The sequence below is a fragment of the Plecotus auritus genome (assembly GCF_963455305.1).
Source record: "Plecotus auritus genome assembly, chromosome: 2".
Classification (NCBI taxonomy): domain Eukaryota; kingdom Metazoa; phylum Chordata; class Mammalia; order Chiroptera; family Vespertilionidae; genus Plecotus; species Plecotus auritus.
In genome coordinates this window covers 47,491,961-47,519,470 of record NC_137771.1, presented here as the reverse complement: position 1 = coordinate 47,519,470, position 27,510 = coordinate 47,491,961, and the positions used below count along the sequence as shown (strand labels likewise).

The window sequence follows — 27,510 nt, the reverse complement described above, 5'->3', positions numbered from 1 at the left end:
CACCTGGGATTAAAAAAAAAAGACCCCGAATAGCCACAGCAATCCTGAGAAAGAAGAACAAAGTAGGTGGGATCTCAATACCAGATTTCAAGCTGTATTACAAAGCCACGATTCTCAAAACTGCCTGGTACTGGCACAAGAACAGACATATAGACCAATGGAACAGAAAAGAGAACCCAGAAATCGACCCAAGTCATTATGTTCGATTAATATTTGGCAAAGGAGGCAAGAGCATAAAATGGAGTCAAGATAGTCTCTTCAATAAATGGTGCTGGGAAATTCGGTCAGATACATGCAAAAAAATGAAACTAGACCACCAACTTACACCATATACAAAAACAAACTCAAAATCGTTAAAGGACTTAAATGTAAGACGGAAAACCATAAAAATCTTGGAAGACTCCATAGGCAGCAAAATATCAGACATATGTCATAGCAGTATCTTTACTGATACAGCTCCTAGGGCAATGGAAACTAAGGAAAAAATAAACAAATGGGACTGTATCAAATAAAAAGCTTCTGCACAGCAAAAGAAACCATCAACAAAACAACAAGAAAGCTCACCGCATGGGAGAACATATTTGCCAATACTATTTCAGATAAGGGTTTAATCTCCAAAATTTACAGAGAACTCATACAGCTTAACAAAAGGAAGATAAACGATCCAATCAAAAAATGGGCAAAGGACCTAAGTAGACACTTTTCGAAAGAGGAAATACAGAAGGTAGAGAGACATATGAAAACATGCTCAAAGTCACTAATCATTCGAGAGATGCAAATCAAAACAACAATGAGATACCATCTCACACCTGTCAGAATGGCTATCATCAACAAACGACAAGCGCTGGTGAGGATGCGGAGAAAAAGGAACCCTCGTGCACTGCTGGTGAGAATGAAGACTGATGCAGCCACTGTGGAGAACAGTATGGCGTTTCCTCAAAAAACTAAAAATTGAACTGCCATTTGACCCAGTGATCCCACTTCTAGGCATATATCCCAAGAAACCAGAGACACCCATCAGAAAGGATATATGCACCCCTATGTTCATAGCAGCACAATTTACAATAGCTAAGATTTGGAAGCAGCCTAAATGCCCATCAGCAGATGAGTGGATTAAAAAACTGTGGTACATCTACACAATGGAATACTATGCTGCTGTAAAAAAGAAGGAACTTTTACCATTTGCAACAGCATGGATGGAACTGGAGAGCATTATGCTAAGCAAAATAAGCCATTCGGAGAATGATAAATATCACATGATCTCACTCATTTGTGGGATATAATGAACAACATAAACTGATGAACAAAAATAGATCCTGAGACAAGGTAGCACTGAACAAACCGTCCAACCTCAGAGAGAAAGCGGGGGGGGGGGGTGGTTAGAGATCAACGAAAGGACATGTATGCATGCATATTAGCATAACCAATGGACACAGACACTGGAGTGGTGAGGGCTTGCCCTCGGGGGTGGGAGTGGCCTGGAGAGTCACTTGGGGGAAAAAGAAGACATGTAATACTTTAAACAATAAAAATAACTAAATTAATTAAAAAATAAATTCCCAACAATGAAAAGCTCAGGACCAAATGGCTTAAATTGGTGAATTCTACCAAACATTTAAAGAAGAATTAATGCCAGTGCTTCAGAAACTCTTCCATAAACACTTCCTAATTTATTTTACAAGGCCAGCACTGCCCTCATACTAAAGCTAGACAAGGACACTACAAGAAAAAAATTTAGGCTAATATCCCTGATGAACATAGGTGCAAAAATCCTCATCAAAATATTAGCAACCCTAAACAAAATATAAGCAACCTGAATTCAACAACCCATTAAAAGAATTATGCACCACAATCCACTACAATTTACCCTTGGGATGTAAGAATGGTTCAACATATACAAATCAATAAATGTGATACACCACATTAAACAGAATAAAGGAAAAGAAACATATAATGATTTCGATAGATACAGAAAACACGTTAGTGAAAATTGAACATCTTTTTATAATAAAAGCTACAGATAGACCTCAAGATAATAAAAGCCATACATAAAAGACATCCCCACAGAGAACATCATATTCAATGGTGAAAGCTGAATGTTTTTCCTTTGAGATCAGGAACAAGACATGGATGCCCATGTCTTATTCAACAGATACTGGCAGTCCTAGCCAGAGAGCAATCAGGCAAGAAAAAGATAAAAAGGCATTCAAATCAGAAAGGAAGAAGTTAAATAATCTCTGCATCAGTGGGATTTCTATATACTAACAATATACTATCAATAAATTATTTTTAATTAAGAAAAATCTCATTTACAATATCATCAAGAAGAATAAAATATTTAGGAATAAATTTAATTAAGAAGGTGAAAGATCTGTACACTGAAAAGCTTAAGACATTGATAAAAGAAATAAAAAAAATACAACTGGAAAGATAGCCTTGTTAACAGAATAATATCATGGAAGAAATAGTATTTTTAAAATGTCCATACTACCGCCCGGCCAGTGTAGCTCAATGTTTGAGCACTGACCCAGGAAACAAAAGGCTATTGGTTAGATTCCTGGTCAGGGCACATGCCTGGGTTGCAGGCTCGATCCCCTTTGGAGGCTGCGCAGAAGGCAGCCAATCGATGAAGTTTCTCTCTCATGGATGTTTCTATCTCTCTATCCCTCTCCCTTCCTCTCTAAAGAAATCAATAAAAGCATATTTTAGGGGAAAAAAATGTCCATACTACCCAAAGCAACCTACAAATTTAATAAATTCCAGTCAAAATTTCAATGGCACTTTTTACAGTAATAGAAAAGTAATCCTGTAATTTGTATGGAACCCAAAGACCCCCAAGTGGCCAGGGAGATCTTGAGAAAGAACACATCTGGAGGCATTCCACTTCCTGGTTTCAAACTATACGACAAAACCATAGTAATCAAAACAATATGATACTGGCATAAAACTTTGCCGAGATATTGACAGAATAGCCCAGAAGTAAACCCACACATTTGTGGTCAACTATGTTTCACAAGAGTGCCAAGAATACACAGTGGGAAAAGGACAGTCTGCCTGACTTTGGCTGTCATCTTGTGAATAGATTCTCATTTGTGTATCGCCTCATATCCAGTTTTTCTAGAGACCATGGTGCTTTCATTTACTATGAATTAAAGATCCTATGCAAAAAGATTAAGTAATGCATATATAAATTCTATTTGTTTAATTTCTCTCAATAACCCAAGCAATTAATACTGCAGTTATTTTTTTAAAAAATTCATTCTATGAAGTACTGCCCTAGTTTTATGTTTTAATTGTAGGACATTCTATCCATACATCCTGCTTGGACTAAGTACCCAACCTCTTACAAATTCAGTATTATTTTGACACTAGAGGCCCAGTGCACGAATTCGTGCATGGGTGGGGTCTGGCCCGCCCACCCCAATGGGGGCCCATCAAGCGGGGCTGGTGGGGGGCAGGGGCCGAGGGCGGTTGGCTGGCTGGCCCCACTCCCAATGGGGTGTTGGGGGCAATCGGGGTCCAGGCTGGCCAGGGGTAAGGGACAATCAGGGCCTGGATCAGGCTGGTTGGCTGCCACAGTGTGTGTCATAGCCACCAGTCATTCTGGTTGTTCTGATCGCTGGGCTTTTATATATATAGATTTGAATATAGCCAACTAGGTAATTTTTTTTCTCATATTCTCCTTATAGCCTGAGTTTTACACCACTTGCAAACCAAAAGGAATTTTAGAGTACAAATAAAGTAAAAATTAAATATATTATATTCTACCCACCAATCATAACATTTATAAATGCCAGTGGTTTATAACCATTAAAATGACTGGGGCCCTAACCGGTTTGGCTTAGTGGATACAGTGTTGACCTGCGACCAAAGGATCCCTGGTTCTATTCCGATCAAGGGTAGGTACCTGGGTTGCAGGCTCCTCCTGGGCCCTGGTGGGGGTGGGGTGGGGGGGGAACTCGTGCAGGAGGCAACCAATTGATTTATTTTGCTCACATTGATGTTTCTCTCTGTCTTTCCCTCTCTCTTCCACTCTCCCTAAAAATCAATGAAAAAATATCCTTAGGTGAAGATTAACAACAACAACAACAACAACAAAATTGACTGGGTAAAACTTCCAGAATTAAAACAGAGTTTAGATTCTTTCAGACAAACCAGAGTGTAATAACTGACTTGGACATCTTTAATAAAATAAAACTGATTCTCCCTCTAAATATTAAAATAATACCTGAACTAACTACAAAATACATTTAAAATAGAAAAAATGAGTATATCTCAAAGAACAGCTCTATTATTTACTTACAAAGTCTTATAAACATCACTATATAATTAATAAATATTAATGAGATCATAAGTTTTTCAAAACTACAAAATTTTGAACTTAAATTTATTTATGTTTTGTTTTTTAATATCAAATATTTGTGTAAACCATGCATATCTCAAACTTTCTAAAGGCAAAAATTTATAGTACAAAATTTATATATAAATTATTTTACAGTAACACACTTACAAACCTCATTTTACACAAATTAAAATAATTATATTTACTAACAAACTGGCAAGTAATTAAGCATAGTCCCAAACATCAGTTGATATAACTTATAAAAAGATGGATTTTTGTTTGTTTATAGTAAGTTTCTTTAAGAGTCCAATATTTCTTCTATTTTGAGAAGTGTACACTATAAAAAAGCCATCATGTCTTTGATATATAATAGCAATGATCTAGTTTGTAATCGATATTTCATACTTTATATTAACTTCCTTTGAAATAAAAAAATAGTTAAGATTGCTTTGATATTTCATAAATTATATCACCTGTAAAATAAGCAAACATTAAAATATTCTGGATTAGAATAATTTCATTTAAGATAAAATTAAAAAGAACATCTATATACATATATAATTTATATAATGCATATGTACTTGTAACATACACCTGCATTGTTTGTGTATGTGTGTGTATGCGTATGCACACACACAGAGTTTTCTTACCCCTGAACTCATCTCTGTGCTTTTTGGCTGACTCTGTTGTTGCTTATGGTGTCCTGCCAGCAAACCTCCAGCAGTAAGGTTCGGAAAGCTCTGAAGATAAGCCTGTGACCCTGAGAAATTTCCTTCTGCTATTCCCACGGAGGCTGGCTGTTTCTCCTGAGTATTCCCATGCCCTGGCCCAGCTTGTCCAGCAATGTGCTGATTTGCAAAGAACGGTAATAAGCCCATTCCAGCTGTTAGAGTTGTTTGAGTTGGAATCAGATTAGATGCTGTAGGGAACCACAAATGCCAAAAACTTTTGGTTAGACAAGCCTTATTCATAATAGTCCTTTTGATTTTGTTAAATTATAGGCAAAATGCAAACAAACACTGTTTAACCTATTAGAGAACAGTTAAATTCAAAAGGAGAGGTTAGAAGTTGTAAATTAGCAGGTTCCTAGGAAAACAAAAACCTGTAATAGGAATCATGCCTATCTTAAACAACTTCCAGTATAGTCTCAAGAATATTACATTTTTTTTAAGTCTAAGTTTTAACTGTATTTTAAAAGCTGAGTGCAACATGTATGCACTTTTTGGCATTTGAGTGGCATCAGTGCCTTTTTTAAAAAAATGCCAATCATTGTAATTTGCCTGCTTGCATATCTGAAGGAATAATTAGTCTTCGGTTTGAAAAGTTCTCTGACTCTTAAACATTAGTAAAATTAGATTAACTCCAACAATAAATTTGGTCAGCTTTATTGCACCAGCTCATCTCTCCCCTGCTCTCCAGTTCAATGTCTTCACACTGGCAACCTGAATCGACCATGGTTGGAGTGTTTACACACAGGAGTCACAAAGCCTACAAACCAAGATGTTTTTACCCTAGAGAACTGGTTTTTAAACATCAGCACACCACTATTTAAAACACATCTATATTTGTGAATAGATCACCAAATTTAACATGAAAGTGTTACATTTTTATTTATAGGGCATAACAAGAAATTCTGGGAGAAAAAAATGGAAGTTTTAATAGGCAAATTCTGAACCATTCCACTTAAAAAAAAAAATCTATAGATCAAAATTAAATGAAAAGAGCTAATTTTGATAACTACTTTAAGTCAAATTTATAATTTACAAACTCACTAAACAAATTTCTTAAATTATTTTCAGTATTATGTACTTAAGAGATGGTTTTATCTCTTAGCGATATATTTATTTCAACACTGAATTTTCAGTGTTCTTAATACAGCACATGCAAAAGAAAATAGCTTATTATTTAATCCAACACAACTAATAAACATTTGCATAAGCTTTTAGGCATATAGAATTTATTTTTTAGGACAGATTCCATCATACAATAAATGTAATGGTTTACCTATGTAATGGTTTACCTTTTGCCTAGTCAATACTAACAGAACTGATTGAGTTATCTGATCATTTGACTTGCTGGTTTAATGTACAAGATATATATGTTACCCATATATTTTTTTATTTTATTAATGGTGGCCCTTTTCCCCCCAGTGTCTTTCAAAATCATATTCAAGTAAGAAATCATATTCACCACCATGCTCCTGTTTTTCTTTTAATAAGAACTGTACACATTATTTTTCTTCTAATACTAATATGGAGATATTTTTAAAAATGATATCCTACATAATAAAAGCCTAATACAGGCAGTCCTTGGGTTATGTCGGACTCAATGTATGTCATTTCGTGGTTACATCGTCATCTCCCATTTATTTATTTTAAAAATAAGTTCCGTCATTTCGACATATGTACATGTATGTTTTATGTTTTTTATTATTTATTTACCACAAGTAAAGGTAAGGAATTGTTATCTTTCTTTTAAATTTTTTTTACTGTTTCACCTCATTACTGCTGTGTATGTGCTCCATGTGAGTGACGTAGGTGCTTATGTAGGTGGGTTTTGACTTATGGCAAAAATCGCGTTACGTTGCACCGTAGGAACAGATCTCTGACGTAACCCGAGGACCTACTGTACGCTAAGTAGGTCATCCGTTCAACCAATCAAAGGGTAATATGCTAATGATATGCTAAGGCCGTTCAACCACTTGCACTGACCACCAGGGGGCAGACAGTCAACTGGTCAACCAGTCGCTATGATGTGCACTGACCACCAGGAGACACTCTGATGGGTAGGTTAGCTTGCTGCTGGGGTCCAGCCGATTGAGACTGAGCGAGATGGGCCGGACATGCCCTGGAGCCCTCCCATATTCCCTCCCTAGCTGGCCAACCTCCTGCATCCCTCCCCGGCCCTGATCGTGTACCAGTGGGGTCCCTTGGCCTGGACTGAGCCCTCTCGCAATCCGGGACCCCTCGGGGGATATCAGAGAGCCAGTTTCAGCCCGATTCTGCAGGCCAGGCAGAGGGACCCCACTGGTGCACGAATTGGTGCACTGGGCCTCTAGTAAGTAAATAAACAAACTTTAAATTAACAAACACCAGCTATCCTATATATAAAAGGCTAATATGCAAATCGACCAAATGGCAAAACAACTGGTCGCTATGACATGCACTGACCACCAGGGGGCAGGCGCTAAATGCAGGAGCTGCCCCCTGGTGGTCAGTGCACTCCCACAAGGGTAGCGCCGCTCAGCCAGAAGCCGGGTTCACAGCTGGTGAGCGCAGCAGCGGTGGCACAGGCCAGGCTGAGGGGACCCCCCACTACCCCGAGTGCATGAATTTCGTGCACCGGGCCTCTAGTTTCTTTATCCAGATGTTTTCTTATCCAGGCAGAAGTTCAATGAATGCCTGCGTAATGTGTTGTCAGCCCAGTGGGCAGCACATCACTCTCAAATGGACCTATGTCTTTGCCTCACGCTGCTGCTAACCTTTACCAAACGTTAAAGCTTATCCCACAGGGAAAGTCTTATCTTGGCATGGAAGCAAGTCCATCAGTAACATCAATAATTTTCTAATATTAAAAACAGAAAAGCCAAAAGGGCCCTGGCAATTTTAAATGACTAAAAACTCAAATTTGACCTTCCTGTAAAAAGTAGGATATAGATAAATTATCTTTAAACCTCAAATCTGACTGTTTACTGACTTTTCAGTAAATACACATCATTTACTTTTATGTGCTTCTCCATGATGACCCAACTCTGTTTTCAAGGGAAGTGCTGACCCTATTCCTACTGCAGCCTGAAGTACCATCACTGGGGGATCTCCAAGTAAGCCCGGTTTCTGCAAAAGAAGAAAAGAAAGTAAGACCTTAGCTGGTGGCAGCAGGATATAACTGAATTAAGAGGCTACACAAGTGAAAATTTAATCTGACCAATAGCCTGATTATAGAAAAAAAAAATGAACTCATTCCAAAGAAAAAATAATTCCATACTTACATTATTAGTATGAATATTCTCAAACTTCATTAATTGTTGCTGTGCCAGTGATACATGGGAGAGATTCTGAAGGAATAAATTAGAAGTATTACCCATAATTGAGTTCTGTGAAAAATGTAAAACATTAAGTTAGTTTAATTTTTAAAAGCTGCGTGTGTATAACCTAATTCATATGGTTCAATTCTCTAGCTGATCTGAGCAAAAGCAACAGCTTCTTTGTATCTCACATTTTAACTGCAGGCGACAGCAATTAATTCATATAATGATATACAAGATGTGACTTTAATGTCAGCATCATTCAATCATTTATTTATTAATTTAATCATTCAACAAAGGCTTACTGAGCACTTTCTATGTGTCAGTCACTGTGCTACATAGTGAGAAATACAACACTATGATCTGCCCTCATGGATCTTATTGTTCCCTGAAGAAATAAGGCATTAACTAATTATAAAAACATAAATACAAATGGTAATGAGCACATGAAGGGAAAATACAAGGAGCTGTGAGAACAGACAGTGAGGGAATTGAGTGAGATTGTTAAATTCAAAGGTTTTCCTGAGGAACTAACTATTGCTCAGAGACTGGAAGGCCGCAGAGAATAACTAGGCGGAATCTGGGTGTGATGCTGCAGTGGAGAGCATGCCAAGCCAAAGGAACAGCAGGAGCGAAGACCTACGGAGAAGGGAACACGGCCCTGTGAGGGCCAAAGCAGGCCACTGTAGCTGGGACAGCGATGCCCTGAGCATGGCAGGCAGGTGAGCCCAGCTTGGACAGGCCTTAAAGGCAAAATCAAGCATTTTGATTTTTATTCTAAAATAAAGAGAATATTGTCTATTCTCTGAATACCCTTCTTGTATCACTCTTCACACCTTATTGTAATAAATTATTTGTTTGTTTTCTCTATTTGTTGAAATTTTGTAAGAACAGGGGCGATGAACGTGTGTTCAATACTGTAGCCTCAATGATCAGCAGAGTATCTAGTACATGTGAGATTCTCATTAAAACATGTTGAGTAAATTAATGAACAAAGACCCTATAATGTACAAGGTCCTAGGTTAGATTCTAAGAATGAAAAATAAATAAAAGATAGGCCTTTCCCTTAAAAAGCCAGGTGTAGGACCGGACATTCATTCACCCAATCTACAATCACCTGTTACGTATTAGGTTTGATTTATAACTGGGCTCTTATATAGATGCAGCCTTAACGCTACCAGAAATTAATGTTCATCTCCAGTATTACAGTTATATATACAAACACACTTTAAAATACTTATCTGAAAAAGGTAAAACTAGTTTTTACTCCAATATATGAGTTATTTTTATAATATCAATTAAAATTTAAGAATAAGAGTTATTGTCTATTCATTTATTGTTTCTCTTTCTGTAAATACTCTTTCGAGTTCAGACCACATAAGAGGACTTGTTTTGAGCTACAGTCATGCACCACATAACATGCGGGTCAATGATGGACCAAACATATGCCAGTGGTAGGGAACCATAGCTCCACGCCCTAAGACCTTCCAGTGGGGAAAGATGTGGAGGTGAAAGGCAGTGATATGGGTGATCCTGAGCGAATGTGTGTTCGTGTCTTAGTTTTTAACATAAAAATTTTAAAAGTAAAAATAATAACTTTTTAAAATAAAAAATAGCTTAGAGAATAACGATATAAAGAGATGAAGTATTTTTGTATAAATGTATAATGTGTGTTTTAAGCTAAATGTTTTTACAAGAGTTGAAAAGTTAAAAAAATTTAAGCTTATAAAGTAAAAAAGTTAAAGTAAGTTAAGATTTACTTATTCTCTAACAAATTAAAATATTAAACTTTTATGTTAACATGTAGCTTATGTTAACATGAAAGCAAAAAAAATTTACTTATTATTGAACAAAAATAATTTTTATAAATTGAATGTAGCCTGACTGTACAGTGTTTGTAAAGACTATGCTAGTGTACAGTAATGTCCTCGGCCTTCACCACTCACTCACTGATTCACCTGAGCAATTTCCATTCCTGCCAGTGCCCAATACAGGTGTAACAACACAGGTGAGTTCATACATGATGAAATCGCCTAACTATGCATTTCTTGGAACATATCCCTATTGTTAATCAATGAATGACTGTACCGATTTAGTTACAGAAAATGTACCACACAAAATATACCCTTCCTTTCTTAATGCCTTATAAATAGGAATCAATAAATATATAACTATGCTGCTTCGATTAGCTTAATTTGATCTAATGGTCTCATTATGTTTTTGTATTTATTGTTTTTAATCCTCACCTGAGGATATTTTTTTCCATTGTTTTTCAGAGACAGTGGAAAGAAGGGATGGAAAGAGGGAAGAGAGGGAGGGAGAAAGACACATCACTTGGTTGCTTGACTGGGGGGCAGGGAGCGAACCCACAACCCAGGTATGTACCCTTGACCAGGATTCGAACCCTCAACCCTTCAGTACATGGGCCAACATTTTAACCACTGACCAACACCGGCCATGGCTAAATTATGTTTTTACATACCTATACTTATGAATAAGTATTTTTTTAAATACTCATTTAACTTGAGAACTTTACTTGTTAAGAACAAACAAAATATTCACTACAAATTTTTGATGTTTCAATATTCAATGCCGTTTATATACCTGATGTGCTTTATTCAAATGTAAAAATGCAGGGGAGATGGATGGATTCATCAGATGTGGCAAGTTGTGAGGTGTTCCAAGAACTGCTTTAAGAAAATAAAAGTAAAAATTTAACTTTATGATATACATGGAATTTAAAAATAAATAAAACTTCAAAAAGGATAAATGAATATTTCTTTAAACTTTTAACAAATTAATTGGAAGTTCATTTATATACTGACCTTGTCATTGCACAAAAGGACAGGATTCTTTCCATGTGATATTTAGAATCCCCACACCTTCTGTCATAATGTAAAACACTAAACCTACCCTTTCTCTTCTCTAGTGCTTTAGTGCAACAAAAACAATTCCATCTTTTAACAAGTATACTACTAGTTGAATCCATGTTATTTGCTCAGTGTTTTTGTTAGGTATGGGGGTATTTTGGCAAGGAGTGGGAGGCAAGGACTTAATACAACCCTGTCTTTAAAAACTATACAGTACAATTGTGAAGAAAATATATATACAGAAAAAGAATTTACATAATAAAGTCAAAAGAAACAACAGTACTGTGCACAGTTGATAAAAGGAATAAATGGTAACCATACTCTTTATCAAATTTGTCTAAAGCACAAATGCCGGAGTATATATCAGGAGATGTTTTTCACAATGAACATAAATGAAACAATTTCATATTATTATTATAAAGTAACTGTAAATGGTCATAATATACACATTTCTCTAGCAATACAACAATTAGAACCAGTGGAGGTCAAATGTAAAAAGCACTTCAAAAAGCATATAATCCAATGATAAAAAACATTTGGAACTTACATATATAACATCCCTACAAATTCATCCCTTGCTTTAAAAACTGTTTCAAAATTTCATTACTTGCTGAGGCAGCCCATTATATTTTTGAAAAACTGACCATTAGAAAATGCTTTCTTTAAAATGAGCTAGTTTCAATATAGGTGGTGGGAAGGTTAGATCATTAGGATGAGTTGCTTAAAGAAAGACACTGTTTATTAGGAAAGATGGATAAAAAATGGTCATTTCATAGTGATAAAGAGGTCAGTTCATTAAGAGGATGAAACAAGCTTAAATGTCTCTACACCAAATAACAAAGGTTCAAAATATATAAAGCAAAAAATTCTAGAACAGGAAAAGTAGACAATACCACAATTATAGTTAGAAATTAAAAACTACTTCCTTTTTTTCAGAGAGTCACTGTATTTTGTTATAAGACAGTAAAATATATTTCACAGTTTTTAGTAAAAACAGTATTTCTCAGTTTAAAACAAGAACTAGAATCAAAACACCGAAAATGTCCACAATCTCACATCTAATTGCTTTTACCCTAAGCTATTGGCTAGGTCTCCCACTATGCTCCATCCTTCCCTCACATAACTAATAGAATAAGTTAACAGAAAATTAGTAAAGATATAAGAGATCTGAGCAGCACTATTGTTACCATAGTTAGCTAAATATTAACAAGAATAAAGCAAGAGGAATTGGACATTGCTAAACCTAATGGGCTGAGACAGTGAGCCTGTTTGCTTCACCAGGAAGATATAGCTTAACAACCCTCCCATCCCCAATGTAGAGAGCAGCCCACCCTCCCACCAACAATATGCACAAAGGATTATAATACAACATAACCAAGTGAGGTTTACCCTAGGAATGAAAGGTTGGTTTAATATTTAAAAAATCAGTCAATGTAATTCATCATGTCAATAGACAACAACAACAACAACAACAACAAAACTCAACCCCAGACATCATTTCAATTAGCAGAAAAAAGAAATGGGTGAATTCCAGCAATTATCATGATATAATTTCTCAGCAATAGAGGAATAAAAGGGAGTTTTCAGCTTGGAAAACAAAACCTGTGGGGAAAAACACACACAATAGCTTACATAATACCTAATAATAAAACAAGAATGCTTTCTTTGTAAGATGAGGAACAAGACAAAAATGTCCACTCTCACCAGATGAATGCACAAATTATGCTGAAATTCCTACCTATTCCATTAAAACAAGGACAAATAATAAAATGTACAGATATTAGAAAGGAAGAAGTAAAACTATGTTAATCTGTAGAAGACATGATTGTCTATATAGAAAATCCTTAGGAAAAAACATACTAAAAATAATAAGGTTGCAAGATACAAGATAAATATACAAAATCAACTGAATTTGCATATGCTAGCAACAAGCAATAGGAAATTGAAGTTTAAAAAGCAATCTTATGATCAATTATGAAAAAAAACAAGATGGCGGCATAGATAAACACCTATACTGCTGCCTTGCACAATAAATTCAAAAGCACAACTAAAAGACAAAACAGACATCATCCAGAACCACTGGAAAGCTGGCTGAGTGGAAATTCTACAACTAGAAGGAAAGAGAAAAGGACACAAAGACTCAGAGGAGCTGCGGAGGGCAGAGGTGCGGAGAAACGAAAATGCGTGGGCGCGCGTGGAGAGGGCGGGCAGCTGAGCGCGTGGCTGGATTTCTCATTCGGGAGGGAAACAAAACCTCCCGAATGCACTGTACTCCAGTTCTGGGTGAGACTTTGGGTACCCAGACTCATTCGGGGAGAAACTGGACTGTCTGGCAGCGGGCAAAACTCGAGGGCAGCTTTCTCTCAGAGGTGTGTGCAGCCTTTGCCATGGGACACTGAGACCCAGGGGCCTCTTAGGGCGGGGCTGATGGGAAACCAAGGCTGTCTGCTCTGCCCTGAGACTCCGCCCCATCCAAGCTGAGCACAGAAGCTCTCCCAGCCTAGACACAGCTGATCCTCACAGCCAATTGGCCTGGAGGTCAATTCCTCCTAGTGTACCAACAACAATCAAGGCTTAACTACAACAAGACTGTGCACACAGCCCACAAAGGGGTGCACCAAGAGTGTCCACCTCTGGTAACTGGGGAGGCTGAGCCACTGGGTCCTACAGGACACCTCGCACACAAAGCCACTCTATCAACTCAGGGAAGTGGCTAAAATGCGGAGACAAAGAGGCAGGTCACAAATGAAACAAATGGAGGAAAGCAAATGACTGGATATAGAGTTCAAAACCACGGTTATAAGGTTTTTCAAGAATTTTCTAGAAAAGGCCGATAAATTTAGCGAGAACCTCGAGGATATGAAAAAGGATAAACTAGAAATTAAGCATACACTGACTGAAATAAAAAATATTATACAGAGACCTAAAAGCAGACTAGAGGATCGCAAGAATCAAGTCAAAGATTAGAAATACAAAGAAGCAAAAAACACTCAACCAGAAAAGCAAAAAGAAAAAAGAATCCAAAAATATGAAGATAGTGTAAGGAGCCTCTGGGACAACTTCAAGCATACCAACATCAGTATTATGGGGGTGCCAGAAGAAGAGAGAGAGCAAGATACTGAAAACCTATTTGAAGAAATAGTGACTGTAAACTTCCCCCACTGGGTGAAAGAAATAGACTTACAAGTCCAGGAAGCGCACAGAACCCCAAACAAAAGGAATCCAAAGAGGACCACACCAAGACACATCATAATTAAAATGCCAAGAGCAAAAAACAAAGAGAGAATATTAAAAGCAGCACGAGAAAAACAGTTAGTTACCTACAAGGGAGCACCCATACGATTGTCAGCTGATTTCTCAACAGAAACTATGCAGGCCAGACGGGAGTGGCAAGAAATTTTCAAAGTGATGAATAGCAAGAACCTACAACCAAGATTACTCTACCCAGCAAAGCTATCATTCAGAATTGAAGGGCAGATAAAGAGCTTCACAGATAAGAAAAAGCTAAAGGAGTTCATCACCACCAAACCAGTATTATATGAAATGCTGAAAGGTATTCTTTAAGAAGAGGAAGAAGAAGAAAAAGGTAAAGATAAAAATTATGAACAACAAATACATATCTATCAACAAGTGAATCTAAAAACCAAGTGAATAAAAAATCTGATGAACAGAATAAACTGGTGAATATAATAGAATCAGGGGCATAGAAAGGGAGTGGACTGACAATTCTCGGGGGGAAAGTGGTATGGGGGGTGTGGGAAGAGACTGGACAAAAATTGTACACCTATGGATGAGGATAGTGGGGGGAGGGTAAGGGCAGAGGGTGAGGTGGGAACCCCGTGGAGGGGAGCTAAAGGGTGAAAAAAGAGGAACAACTGTAATAATCTGAACAATAAAGATTCATTTTTTTTTAAAAAAAAGCAATCTTAGCCTATCTAATAAACGAATAATATGCAAATTGACCATACCTCCGCGACACCCACAAGCCATGCCCACCAGCCACGCCCACCAGCCAATCAGAGCAAATATGCAAATAAACCCAACCAAGATGGCTACGGCCACAGAGAGCAGGAGGGAGGCTTGGGTTTCCCCGGCAATGAAGGAAGCCAAGCTTTCTGCCTGCCCTTGCCGGACTAGGCCTCCACTCCAGGCTACAAAGTTTCAATGATAGAAGATAAATAAATCCAAACAGAAATGGCAGCAGCCACGGAACTGGAGAGAGCAGGAGGCTAGGGTTGCCCCCGGTGATGGAGGAAGCCAAGCTTCTGCAGCCCTGGCCTGCTTTAGCCTCCGCTTAAGGCTACAAAGTTTCAATTATAGAAATACATAAATCCCAACAGAAATGGCTGCTGCCACAGAGCGAGCAGAAGGCTTGGCTCCGCTCCAGGCTACAAAGTTTCAATTGTAGAAGATAAATAAATCCTAGATACCAGGGCCTTGCTTGGGTCGCCGGGGGGGGGGGCGCGTGGCCAGCCTGCAAACCACCACAGGCCCCTCGCCCAGGCTGCCCCATGCCCCATGGGAATCCCCACCCTGATCCAGGACACCCTTCAGGGCAAACCAGCTGGCCCCCACCTGTGCACTGGACCTCTATCCTATCTAATAAAAGAGTAATATGCAGATTGACCATCACTCCAACTCACAGGATGGCTGCCCCCATGTGGTCAAAGATCCTGCCCCCTTATGGACACAAGATGGCCACCACAAGATGGCCAGCAGGGGAGGGCAGTTGGGAGGGACCAGGCCTGCAGGGGATGGCTGTTGCGAGGGACCAGGCCTGCAAGGGAGGGCAGTTGGGGGCAAACAGGCTGGCAGGGGAGCAGTTAGGCATCAATCAGGCTGGCAGGGGAGTGGTTAGGGGGTGATCAGGCTGGCAGGCAGAAGCAGTTAGGGGCAATCAGGAAGGTAGGCAGGCGAGCAGTTGGGAGCCAGCAGTCCTGGATTGTGAGAGGGATGTCCGACTGCCCCATTTAGGCCCGATCTCGGTAGGATCGGGTAGTCAGACATCCCTCGAGGGGTCACAGATTGGAGAGTGTGCAGGCTGGGCTGAGGGACACACACCCCTGCGCACGAATTTCGTGCACCGGGCCTCTAGTTTAAAATAGAAAAAATATAAAATCCTATGGAAAAATCTGACAAAATATGTGTGAGATTTGTACCCTGAAAGCAAAATATTTCTGAGATAAATGAAAGAAGAGCTAAATAAATTCAGAGATATATACCATATTTATGACTTGGGTTCAAATTTGTCAATTCTGCCCACTCAATTCACCATCAATCAAATTCCAGCAGATAATTTTTCTTAGAAATTGACAGGCTGGTTCTAAAATTTATATGTAAAGGCAAAGAATCTCAAATAGACAAAAGAAATGGAAAAAGAAGAATAAAGTTGGAGGACTTACTTTAACTGATTTTGGGGCTTATTATAAAGCTACATTTATCAAGACAAAGTACTATTGGTATAAAGAAGACATTTAGATCAATGCAATAGAATACAGAGTCCAGAGGTAGAGACACAGACAGATACAGAGTCAATCGGTTTTTGAAAAAGGTATAAAAAAATTCAGTGGAAAAGGATAACCTTTTTAAACAAATTATGTTGGAACAACTGTAAAGAAAATTAATCTGGACTTTTACCTCACACCATAGCAAAAATTAACTCAAAATGGATAATAGATCTAAAGGTAAGAGGTAAAATTATAGAACTTCTTGAAGAAAACACGGACCTTGAATTTGGCAGATTTGTTAAAAATGACACAAGAAGTACCAACTGTAGAAGAACAATATAATACACTGACACATGATGCTTTGTCTTTCCTGAATACCAAGAAGCTTTTCATACATTCTCCATTAGTCTGGCAATGTTTTTAAGTGAGGTAGATTTAATCCTCTTCCCTTGCCACTCTGCACAAAGAATTATTTCACCATGCTTGGTGAAATAATTTCTCTATCAGTGTAATGTTAAAATATCTTAGTTAAAACTGTGAAAGTACAGCTAAAATAAAGAAGCATAATCTCATATGCCCATATATCCATGTGAGAAGAAAGGAGAGTAGAGAATATATATTCTTAGATTAAAAACAAAATAATGTTGGAGAGGAGTTACTAAAAATAGCCCAGAGTCCAAAGGTGTGAACAATACTTTCTAAAACACCCAAGAGGGTGACATACTTCCTTGAGCACTAATATAGTCTCAGAATGCAGTAATAGAAATTCAGTGATCACTGCCCTTTGTGCTGATCAGATCTCATCTATAGGACATGTCCATGTCTGTGTACACATTTCAGGACAATCCAGAAACTCGGGGCTTTACCTACTTGCGGAGGGCATCTAGAGAGCATACCCTGACATGTTGTGGAAAGTCAAATATAGAATTGTAGTCTCCAAAGAGGTATAAGAGGTGTAAAAAGAAAATACTAGAACTGTTACTTATATTTACTTTCTTCTTAAAAATTAAATTATTAAGTGTAAGATGTCTTTCTATATGGGTTGACAAGAGTACATTTCTATATTTGACATGTATGTGATATATATATACTGTATATATTGGGGCTCTGTTCAAAATTTATTTCACTGATAGGGGTGCAGTTGGGGGCTATCAGGCTGACAGGCAGAGTGGTTAGGGGCGATCAGGCAGGCAGGCAGGTGAGCAGTTAGAAGCCAACGGTCCCAGATTGCGAAAGCATGTCTGTCTGTTTAGGCTTGATCCCACAGAGGGGAATCCTCCAAGGGGTCCCAGATTGGAGAGGGTGCAGGCCGGGCTGAGGGACCACTAGTTTTTGTATAATGAAGAATTAACTGGTCCTCATGCCTGGTTCTTGAGAGAAAAATTCAATCTTTGGAATGTTCCCAATGACAAGAGTATCTGTGTTATGCTAATGAGGTGACTCTAGGTGGGCCTTTAAATAGTTTCAGAATAGGGGCTGGTCATACCAAAAAGACCAACCAGTGATGAGAGGTCTGGGTCTTTAACCATGTGATATCAGCCAGACCTCCTGACCTCCAGAGAGGATTGAGTTCAATAAGATGGCCAAATATCATACCTACAAATGAAACCCCAATAAAAACCCTGGACATCGTATTTAGTTCAGTAGAGATCCCTGGTTGATGAATAGACTGAAGTGCTGGGAGAGTAATGTGCCCTGATTCTATGAAAGCTGTATTCAAGACCTTCCCAGACCTATCCCTAGGCGTCTCTTCATTTGGCTGTTCCTGAGTTGTATCCTTGATAACAAAACTGTAATCATAAGTTCTGAGTTGTTCTAGCAATTTATCAAACCTGAGGGGTCATAGGAACACCCAAATTTGCAGTCACTTGGTCAGAAGTGCAGGGCCTGGGGACCCTCTGAATTTGTGGCTGTAATGTGAAGTTTGGGGCAGATGTGTTGGGGATTAAGGCCTTAACTTACAGGGTTTTGGTGAACTCTGGGTAGTCAGTGCTAGAAATGAACTGCAGTCCTCTAGTTGGTGTAAGGCCAGTGAAGGGTTAAAACTGAATAAACATATTTACTCTAAATATTTTACTCTAAAAATTAGTGTTGAATATAGGAATTCACTCCCTCAAACTGCTCAAATACACATTTGTGTATGTAGTTGTTCATTTCAGAAGGTAAGCAAGCTCTTATCAGAGAAAGAATACTAAATAAGTACTAGTAGATATTTCATGTATATGATAATAATTTAAGATTTCCATATTGCTTAGAAAATAATTTTTGTCATTTTCTACAAAATGAAACAATTTCACAAAAATAAAGCGCAAAGAGGAAACAGACCTTTAATACTTCTCAATAAAGTAATTCTGCTAAAAATATTACAAAGAAGAATATCATATCCTTTATTGACGTAGTTGATAACAATGTAGTATATTAATATCTGGTCTATAAATTCATGTCAACTGGGAGCTAAACTGAAGATTTAATCTTTAACATTTGTTAATGGTTAAAAAAATTAGGAACACATAAGCAGACTGTATCCACCAAAAAGAGCCAAAACATATTATCACCTCAGATCATTAATTAAAATTCATTGAAAAGTCCTAGAAAATTACATTATTTCTGGACTAATTTAAATGTGTTTTTTCATGTAAAACAGCACAATTAACTTCATGCCATCATTCTAAATTTAATCAGCACACAGTGCTTACCTGGTTTAACAGCTCGCCCGCAGAGTTGGGGTTGTAGAAGAACCTGTAACATGGCAGGATTGTTTAAACTCTTCATAATTTGTACAGGATTTGGCTCTGGAAGTAAGCCCTTCTGATTACTGTGCATCTTCAATGAATACAGAAATAGGAAACATTAGAACAAGGATAAGTATAAAAGATGACATTTTAAAGGCCTTCTTCCAGAAATTCTCATTCATCTGATAATATTTTGTGATAAACACAAATTGCTTTGTATTATACATTTGTTGTATACATTCAACCACAGTTCATAATTATGTTACACTCTACTACACAGCTCATACTAAAATCCTCACAGAATGTCTCAATTAAATACAAATTAGCTTTAAGAAGACTAACAATTTAGTAAGATAAATCTCTTTACAAGTAGAAAAATGCCAAGGAGATCTGAATTTATAACAGGAAGACAACTTGTTGACAAAATATGAATGTTTTGATACCACAGAAGAGCTTCACTATAATGTTGATCAAAAGTGTAATAATGTGGGTTGCTTTACATAACAACATTTTCTTATAATAAAGGTCTTGATTTCCTTACTTAATCCTCTAATAAGAGAAAAAAAGATGGACTGGCCTTACATATTCCTAATAACATGAAATTGTTCTTGGTTTTAAAAGCCAGCCTGATAGATAAGGATATTGGTATTTTGTTACAAAAGGAAAACTGTTAACCATCAGAAAATGGAGAACTGACACAGCTGGAATCCCTCTTCAAACACTTAAAAGCATAACAGATTTTAATTGGTAACATGAAGCGAGGACAAGTAGTTACAAAGAATAACCAATAAGAAATACTGGGTATGAAAAACATGACTGTAAAAAAAAAAAGCAGCCCTTGCTTACTATATACTTGTCATTATTCTAAGTATTTTACATGGATTATATCATCAAATCCTGCAAAAACAATTCTACAGGGTTGGTATTACAAACCCTATTATATAGATGAGGATAAAAAGAAACTCGTAAAGCATTATCCTTAACCTCTGTCCTGTGCTGTAACAGATAGGTAAACAGGTTAAACAGAATACATGTGACTGAAAAACAAAATAGTGACCTGAAAGATCAGTTCAAAGAATGTTTTCAAACACATCAGCAAAGGGTAAAAAAGAGTGAAATGCAAACAAGTAAGACAAACCATGGGAATGGAAAATGGAAACAAAGCAAAAGCAAAACACAGGCAATGAAGAGGCTGGAAGTGCCCACCTACATGAAACAGAAATCCCTGAAGGAGAAAACAAAGAAGGAAATCTCTGAAGATATAATGGCTGAAAATTTCCCATTATTAAAAAAAATTAAAGATCACAGATGAAAGGGGTGCATAGTGTTCCAAATCCTATATAATAAAAGTGCAGCATGCAAATTGTCCCCTCGACGAGGAGTTCGGCCAGGAGTTCAGCCAGGGGGCAGGGCCAGCCAGGGTAAGGGAGAGAGGCCCCAGCCGGCAGCTGGCAGCCAATAGGGACCCTACCAGGGCACGAATTTTGTGCACTGGACCTCTAGTATGATATATAAGAAGAAAACACATCTAGTCACATTTTTTTATGTGAAACTTAAAAACATTAAAGTCAAAATAAATATGCTAAAAGCTTTCTGTAAGAAAGAACGTATTTCCAAGAAACAAGAAGTAGATTAATATCTTCTCTCTCAAAGCAATAGCCCTGGATTCAAGAAGGCAACAAATTAATATTTTCAAAGTGCTTCAGGAAAAGAAATTTAAATCTTATTTTTATATCCAGCCGAGTTATTTCTTAAATATGTGAAAAAATAAGAATATGCACAGCCATACAAATTTTCAAAAGTTTTATTCTCTGAAAATGAAAACCGAGAAGCAATAAACACAAGGCGATATTGCATAATGGATGGAAATTAAGGTATGCAATATCATCATTAACACATTAAACGTCACCAGTGACTGAAATGGAAAGGAAGACAAAACAGGCTTGGCATTTAACGTGTTAATTTCAATCTTGCATACAAAAGCCAGGACCAGGAGAAACCAAGATGGCGGCATAGGTAAACATCTGAACTTGCTGCCTAGCACAACAACTTCAAAACTATAACTAAAAGACAAAATGGACATCATCCAGAACCACAGGAAGGCTGGCTGAGTGGAAATTCTAAAACTAGAAGGGAAGAGAAAAGCACACTGAAACTCAGAGGAGCTATGGAAGTAAAGTGCAGAGGTACAGAGGCGTGCGCGGAGAGGGCTGGCAATTGAGTACGCGGCTGTATTTTTCAAGCGGGAGAGAGACAAAAGCTCCCAACTGCTCTGAACTCCAGTTCTGGGCGAGACTCTGGGGACTCAGACTCATACGGGGGAAACTGGACTGTCAGGCAGCAGGCGGAACTCGAGAGCAGCTTTCTCTCAGAGGTGCTTGTAGCAATTACCGATGGACACTGAGATCCCGGGGCCACTTAGGGTAGGGTTGACAGGAAGCCACTGCTGTTTGCTCCACCCTGAGACTCCACCCCATCCAAGCTTTTGCATATGAATGGCCTGGTCCTTTGAAATCTAAACTTAACCTTACAAACTGCAGTTGAGTCAGAGAGACCCAGAACATCCAAAAGAAGGGCCAAGGCCCCACAGCAGCTTGCATTGTTTCACAGCTGGGCTTCATCTGGGCACCTCCAAACCCCAAACAAAGAAGAGGAATCTGCGGATCTCTCCATAGCTCCGGCTGGGTGGCCTCAGGCAGAGGCTAAATTAGCACCTCCTTGGAGATCCAAGAGCCAGTGTACCCAGGGGTCAGAGTAGGACCATCCAGATTACAACTCCTCAGATCCATAAGGGACACACTCAGGGGGCAGACTCAGTGAGCACCAAAGTCCCACTGAAGCAAGTCTTGCCCCATAAGGGTGTCTCCAGCACAGAAGTTCTCCCATCGTAGACACAGCTGATTCTCACAGCCAATTGGCCTGGAGGTCAATTCCTCCCAGTGATACCAACAACAATCAAGGCTTAACTACAACAAGACTGTGCACTCAGACCCTACCCATGCATGAATTTCATGCACTGGGCCTCTCGTATCTCATAACTTCTAATATATTCCTCTCATACACTGACAAACAGACAAAAAAATAATTAAAGATATGGAAGATCTGAGTAACAATAAGCTCAAACTAATACTTACAAGCACACATGTGTGTAAATATAACTTTATAACCTACAAACATAAAGGACACATTGTTTTGGGGTATACATGGCACAGTCACAAAAATCAATCAATGCACCAAGCCACAAAAGAAACCACGATATCCCTTTCCCTCAAATCAATATTAGAGACTACATTCTCTGACCACAATGCAACAAAATTAGAAGTTTATATCAGAAGAATAGCTTTTAAAAATTCCTAAGTGGCTATAAACTGAAAAAAAAAAAAAAAAAACTAATTAAGATTTTAGTTTAAAAGGAACTCATAAAAATTTGAGACATTAATAATCTAAAATTTATGATGCACAGTTATTTAAAAGGAAACTTGCTTTAAATTCATTCATCAGAAAACATCTAGATTGAAAACAAAGGCACTACGCATTGATATCAATAAAAATGGAGGGGAAAGAGTCAACCCAAAAAAGAAACAAAAACATTATAAAGATAAGGGCAGAAATATTCAAAAGACAGAAATAATGAACAAAACAAGAGCTGTTTCTTTGAAGAGATGAAACAGAGAAATCTCTTACAAGACTTATCACGAGTAAAAAAGAAAATGCAAGTAAATAAAATGCACAACGAAAACAAAGAGACACGACAAATTTTAAAAATAATAAATTACTAGAAAAAACTGTTGCAATAAATTTGAAAACTTAGACAAAATGGATAAGTTTGCAGAATGGAATCAAATGCCAAATATGGCAAAGAAAGGAAATAATAAAATATCTAAATATTCATAGAAGTAACTTAAGTGGTAATCAATAATTGCCCTCTAGAAGAGGCTCCAAGACTAGGTCTACATATTCTCATAGATTAGACTTCTTAAACTTTCAAATAGATAACCATATTTTATACAAGTTTATCCATAAATAGAAACAGGGAAGAGAAAAAAATATTTACATTAGTAAATGAGATCAGTGATCTATTGATTCCAAAATTAAGTAAGGATGATACAAAAAATTTTAAGCATTTCACTTATGAGCACATTTGCATATATACCAAATTAAATATTATCTAATCAATGCATTGGAAAAAAATAATCAACTAAGATTTATAGCACAAGGATGGTTTAACATTAGAAAATCTATCAATGTGATTTAATAAATTATAGGGAGAAATTAATAAATTTAGGGAGAAATCACATGTTATCTCAATAGTTGTGGAACTACTCTGATAAAATTCAGTACCTATTCATGATATTTTTTAAATCTCAGAAAACTTGTTAAAGGATATGTATAAAGAAGCTATAGGAAATATCAATGTGATACATTACTTTTGAGAGAAAAAGTTAAGATTTCTCACTATCACTGATATAATTTGTTTTAAAATTTTATTTAAATTTTTTATTGATTGATTTTGAGTGAGAGAGAGGGAGGGAGGGAGGGAGGGGGTGAGAAAGTGGAAGAGAGAAATATCGATTTGTTGTTCCACTTCTTTATGCATTAATTGGTTGATTCTTGTATGCGCCCTGACGAGGGATGGAATCTGCCACATTCGTGTATTGGGACAACGCTCTAACCAACTGAGTACCCAGCCAGGGCTCAGGAATTTGAACTTATGCATCATTAAAGAATATTAAGCAAGAGAAGGACACAATCCGACTTGAGGGTGAGAAAGACCACTCTTGTGGCACTGTAGAAGGATCAAACGGACAGACGAATTACATGGTGCTCATGCAGGGGTTATTCTAATCATCAAGGTGAGAAAAGATGAGATCCTGAGTAAAGTAACAAAGACACTAACAAGTCTCAAGGATTAAGAGATATCAGGAAGTACAATTGAAAGAATTTGTTAATATTTTTAACATTTTTATTTGGGGAGACCAATCATGATTAACTAAACTTTTGGTTCAGATAGTTTTAGTTTGGACAAACTAATGCCATATGTAGATATTACAAAGCACAGAAAATCAGGTGTTTGGGAAGAGAAATGTTGAAACTGAAGTATTTATGTAACATAAAAGTGGGCTGTCTAATAATCATCTGAAAATATAGATTTAGTTCTAAGAGTAATTTGGTCCAAAACATATATGCTTAAAAGTAATAATTGCCTGGCAATAACTAAAGCCATTGGAGTACTTAAAAGGGAAAACCGTGAGAAGGTCAAATACAGATGTCTACTGACAGTGGCCCTGAGAGAAAAAGTCAGAGCAAGGGGAGGAGCAGTTAGAAAAACACTGGTGTAGCAGAATTCAAGGTCGCAGAAGGTTGTAAGTATTGCAAAGAGACCAAGCAATGATGACTAAAAAGTACCTATGCGGCCTGAATATTAAGAAACCCCTGTCAATCTCCCTGAGAACAGATTCACTTGAATAGTGGAGGTGAAACTGCACTGCACTGGGCTGAGAGGGAAATGGGAAATGAAGAAACGGTGACAGTGAGGGGGCTACCTGCTCCAGAAGCTCCGATTGGGAAGGAAAATGAGATGAAGGCCAGTATCTGGATAAAAAATGTTAAAGGAAAAGATGTGAGCAGATGGGATGGAGCGAGTGGAGCCACAAGTGAAAATAAGTAGAATGATGAGGATCAAGACCCTTGAGGGCGGGGGACATGGCCTGAGCCCCTGCTGTGGCAGGAGGAAGCACAGCCCCTCCTGCAGGACAGCAGGGATTGTCTGCTCTGCTCACTAAACACATCGCATAGTGCCTAGCCTAGAATGTAGTAAGTGCCCATCAAGCAACTGTGGAATGAATGTTACTGAAGAGAAAAAGAAGTGGGGAAAAAGTGGGGCACATTTGCAGGGGGAGTATGAGAAAAGTTGAAAGAACGAGTCCAACACATGACCCTGATACTTCTAAAATAAAGGCCATGATGACCTGATAGAAAGCAGGTCTGAGGCAGCTGCTGTGGAAAATGGAAAGGCGCCGCTGACGAGAGATGAGCTGAAGTTTTGCGGTGGGACCAGCTATACTAGTAAATGTCATACATTTGTAGTGGCATCAAGACATCTCGTTTTTCTCCAAGAAGACACAGCACAGAAGTAGGTATCTCTTAGGTTTAACAGACAATTTAACCAAAGGCAATGAAACTGATAGTGAAAGGATGGCTGGAGTGATGAATTATGCAGAGAAGAATATGAACATGACAGAAGAACCTAAAAGAGGAAGCACAAACTAAGAAAAAGGGGAGAAGGGGCCTGGGACCAGAGGTGAGGTCAAGAGTAAGAAGATGAGGGAAAGAGATGTGAGACTAACAACAATCTCCTATCTGTTCCTCTCTCCCCTAACATCCTCTCTCCAGTTCATCTACAAACCATTTTCAGAGTCATCTGTCGATGGCTTAACTCTTCTCCTGTCACTACCTTATGTATATACTTTGTAAATTCCCCACTGCTCATCAAATGCAATCTAAATACTTTGAGTGCTCAATAGTGCTGCCTGATTTGACATCAACCAACCATTTCACCACACATCCCTTTATTCACTCAGTCCACTAGACCACTTACCACCCTTCAAGCAGGCAAATTCAATTCATACTACTGCTTGAAAGGTTTGTTTCACCTAGAATTTGACCACACACTCTCCCTCCTTAGAGCTGCCAGATTTAGCAAGTAAAAATATTGGATGCCCAGTTAAATTTGGGTTTCAGATAAACAATGAATAAATTTTTAATATCTCACACAAAAGCTGTATTTACTGGCAATCCTACCTTCCACCCCCATCAACACATTTCAAACACATACTTTAATGTCACACTCAAATACTACCTTTGTCATGACATTTTCCCGGATCCCTTCACCTAGAAAGTGTATTCCTTCATTCAGTCAACAAACATTTACTATGCTAAATGCTAGGAGTAAAAACTGTGAAGGCCCAGCTGGTGTAGCTCAGTGGTTGAACATCAGACCTATGAACCAGAAGGTCACAGTTCGATTCCCAATCCCCAGTGGGGGGTGTCCGGGAGGCAGCCAATCAATGATTCTCTCTCATCATTGATGTTTCTCTCTCTCCCTTCCTCTCTGAAATCAATAAAAATATATTTTAAAAAAACACAAAAAACTGTGGCCCAGCCAGTGTGGCTCGGTGGTTGAGCGTCGACCTATGCACCAGGTCACGGTTAGATTCCTGGTCAGAGCACATGCCCGGGTTGCGGGCTCGATCCCCAGTAGGGGGCATGCAGGAGGCAGCTGATCGATGATTCTCTCATCACTGATGTTTCTCTCTCTCTCCCCCGTCCCTCCCTTCCTCTCTGAAATCAATAAAAATATATTTTTAAAAAACTGTGAAGAAGGAAGTCTATCTGCATGGAACTTCAACTGCAGAAGCAGAGGGAGAATAAGGAGACAGTTACAATAGAGGTAGCTACAATGTGCTGTGTGAGCAAACAGGAAGCACACATCTTCTACTATTTGTACTCTGGATACTTACGAACACTTTGAAAAAAAAGAGGCACATTATACTAAAATTTTAGAGCAGAACAGGAACTCAAATATTTGCTGAATGAATTATATGCCTTAAAAAAATGTCCTAAGATGAATACACTTGATAAAACAATTTGTTCTTTTGTAATGACTCTTGGCTTTATTACACAGATTCCATTCACCAATTTTTTTAAAAGGAATATCTTTATATAGCAGAAAGATAATAAAGGTCCAATCAGTGGTAGTTTGGATAGATTTTTAAAATGTTAGAATTTTTAATACGTTAATAAAGAATAACAAACTCACCACACGTTGAGCTGCTATCAACGCGGCTAACGTACTTCGCCCTGGGGCTCCTGGGGCGCAGAAGGAAACTTGCACTTTGCTCCCCTTGATGGTCATGCCGTCAGCGGCTTGCCGAACCTCCTCAGCATGCTCTGCAGTGTTATACTCCACCACTGCAAAGCCACCAACGTAACTACCTTCATCCTGTGCAAGCTGATGTAACACGTTTTATTAAATGGGAATTCTATCATTTAGTGAGAAATCGTTCTTTACAGTGTATAATTTTCCTCAAATTCA

At 38.0% G+C, this 27,510-nt stretch overlaps 1 protein-coding gene across 6 annotated transcripts in view; it reads right to left on the bottom strand.

Moving 5' to 3' along the window:
* The window catches only part of RAVER2 (ribonucleoprotein, PTB binding 2), a 105,614-nt gene that overhangs the window by 41,565 nt on the left and 36,539 nt on the right, over positions 1-27,510 (bottom strand). For 3 of the 6 annotated variants that reach the window (XM_080656384.1, XM_080656382.1, XM_080656383.1), the window contains exons 4-9: positions 27,235-27,426; positions 19,380-19,506; positions 10,971-11,056; positions 8,331-8,435; positions 8,064-8,175; positions 4,993-5,261 (exon numbers count right to left, since the gene is read on the bottom strand). In XM_080656384.1, the coding sequence (XP_080512510.1) occupies positions 4,993-5,261; positions 8,064-8,175; positions 8,331-8,435; positions 10,971-11,056; positions 19,380-19,506; positions 27,235-27,426 (891 nt within the window). The remainder of the gene's footprint in view (positions 1-4,992; positions 5,262-8,063; positions 8,176-8,330; positions 8,436-10,970; positions 11,057-19,379; positions 19,507-27,234; positions 27,427-27,510) is intronic. The other 3 variants (XM_080656380.1, XM_080656379.1, XM_080656381.1) reach the window with 3 other exon arrangements.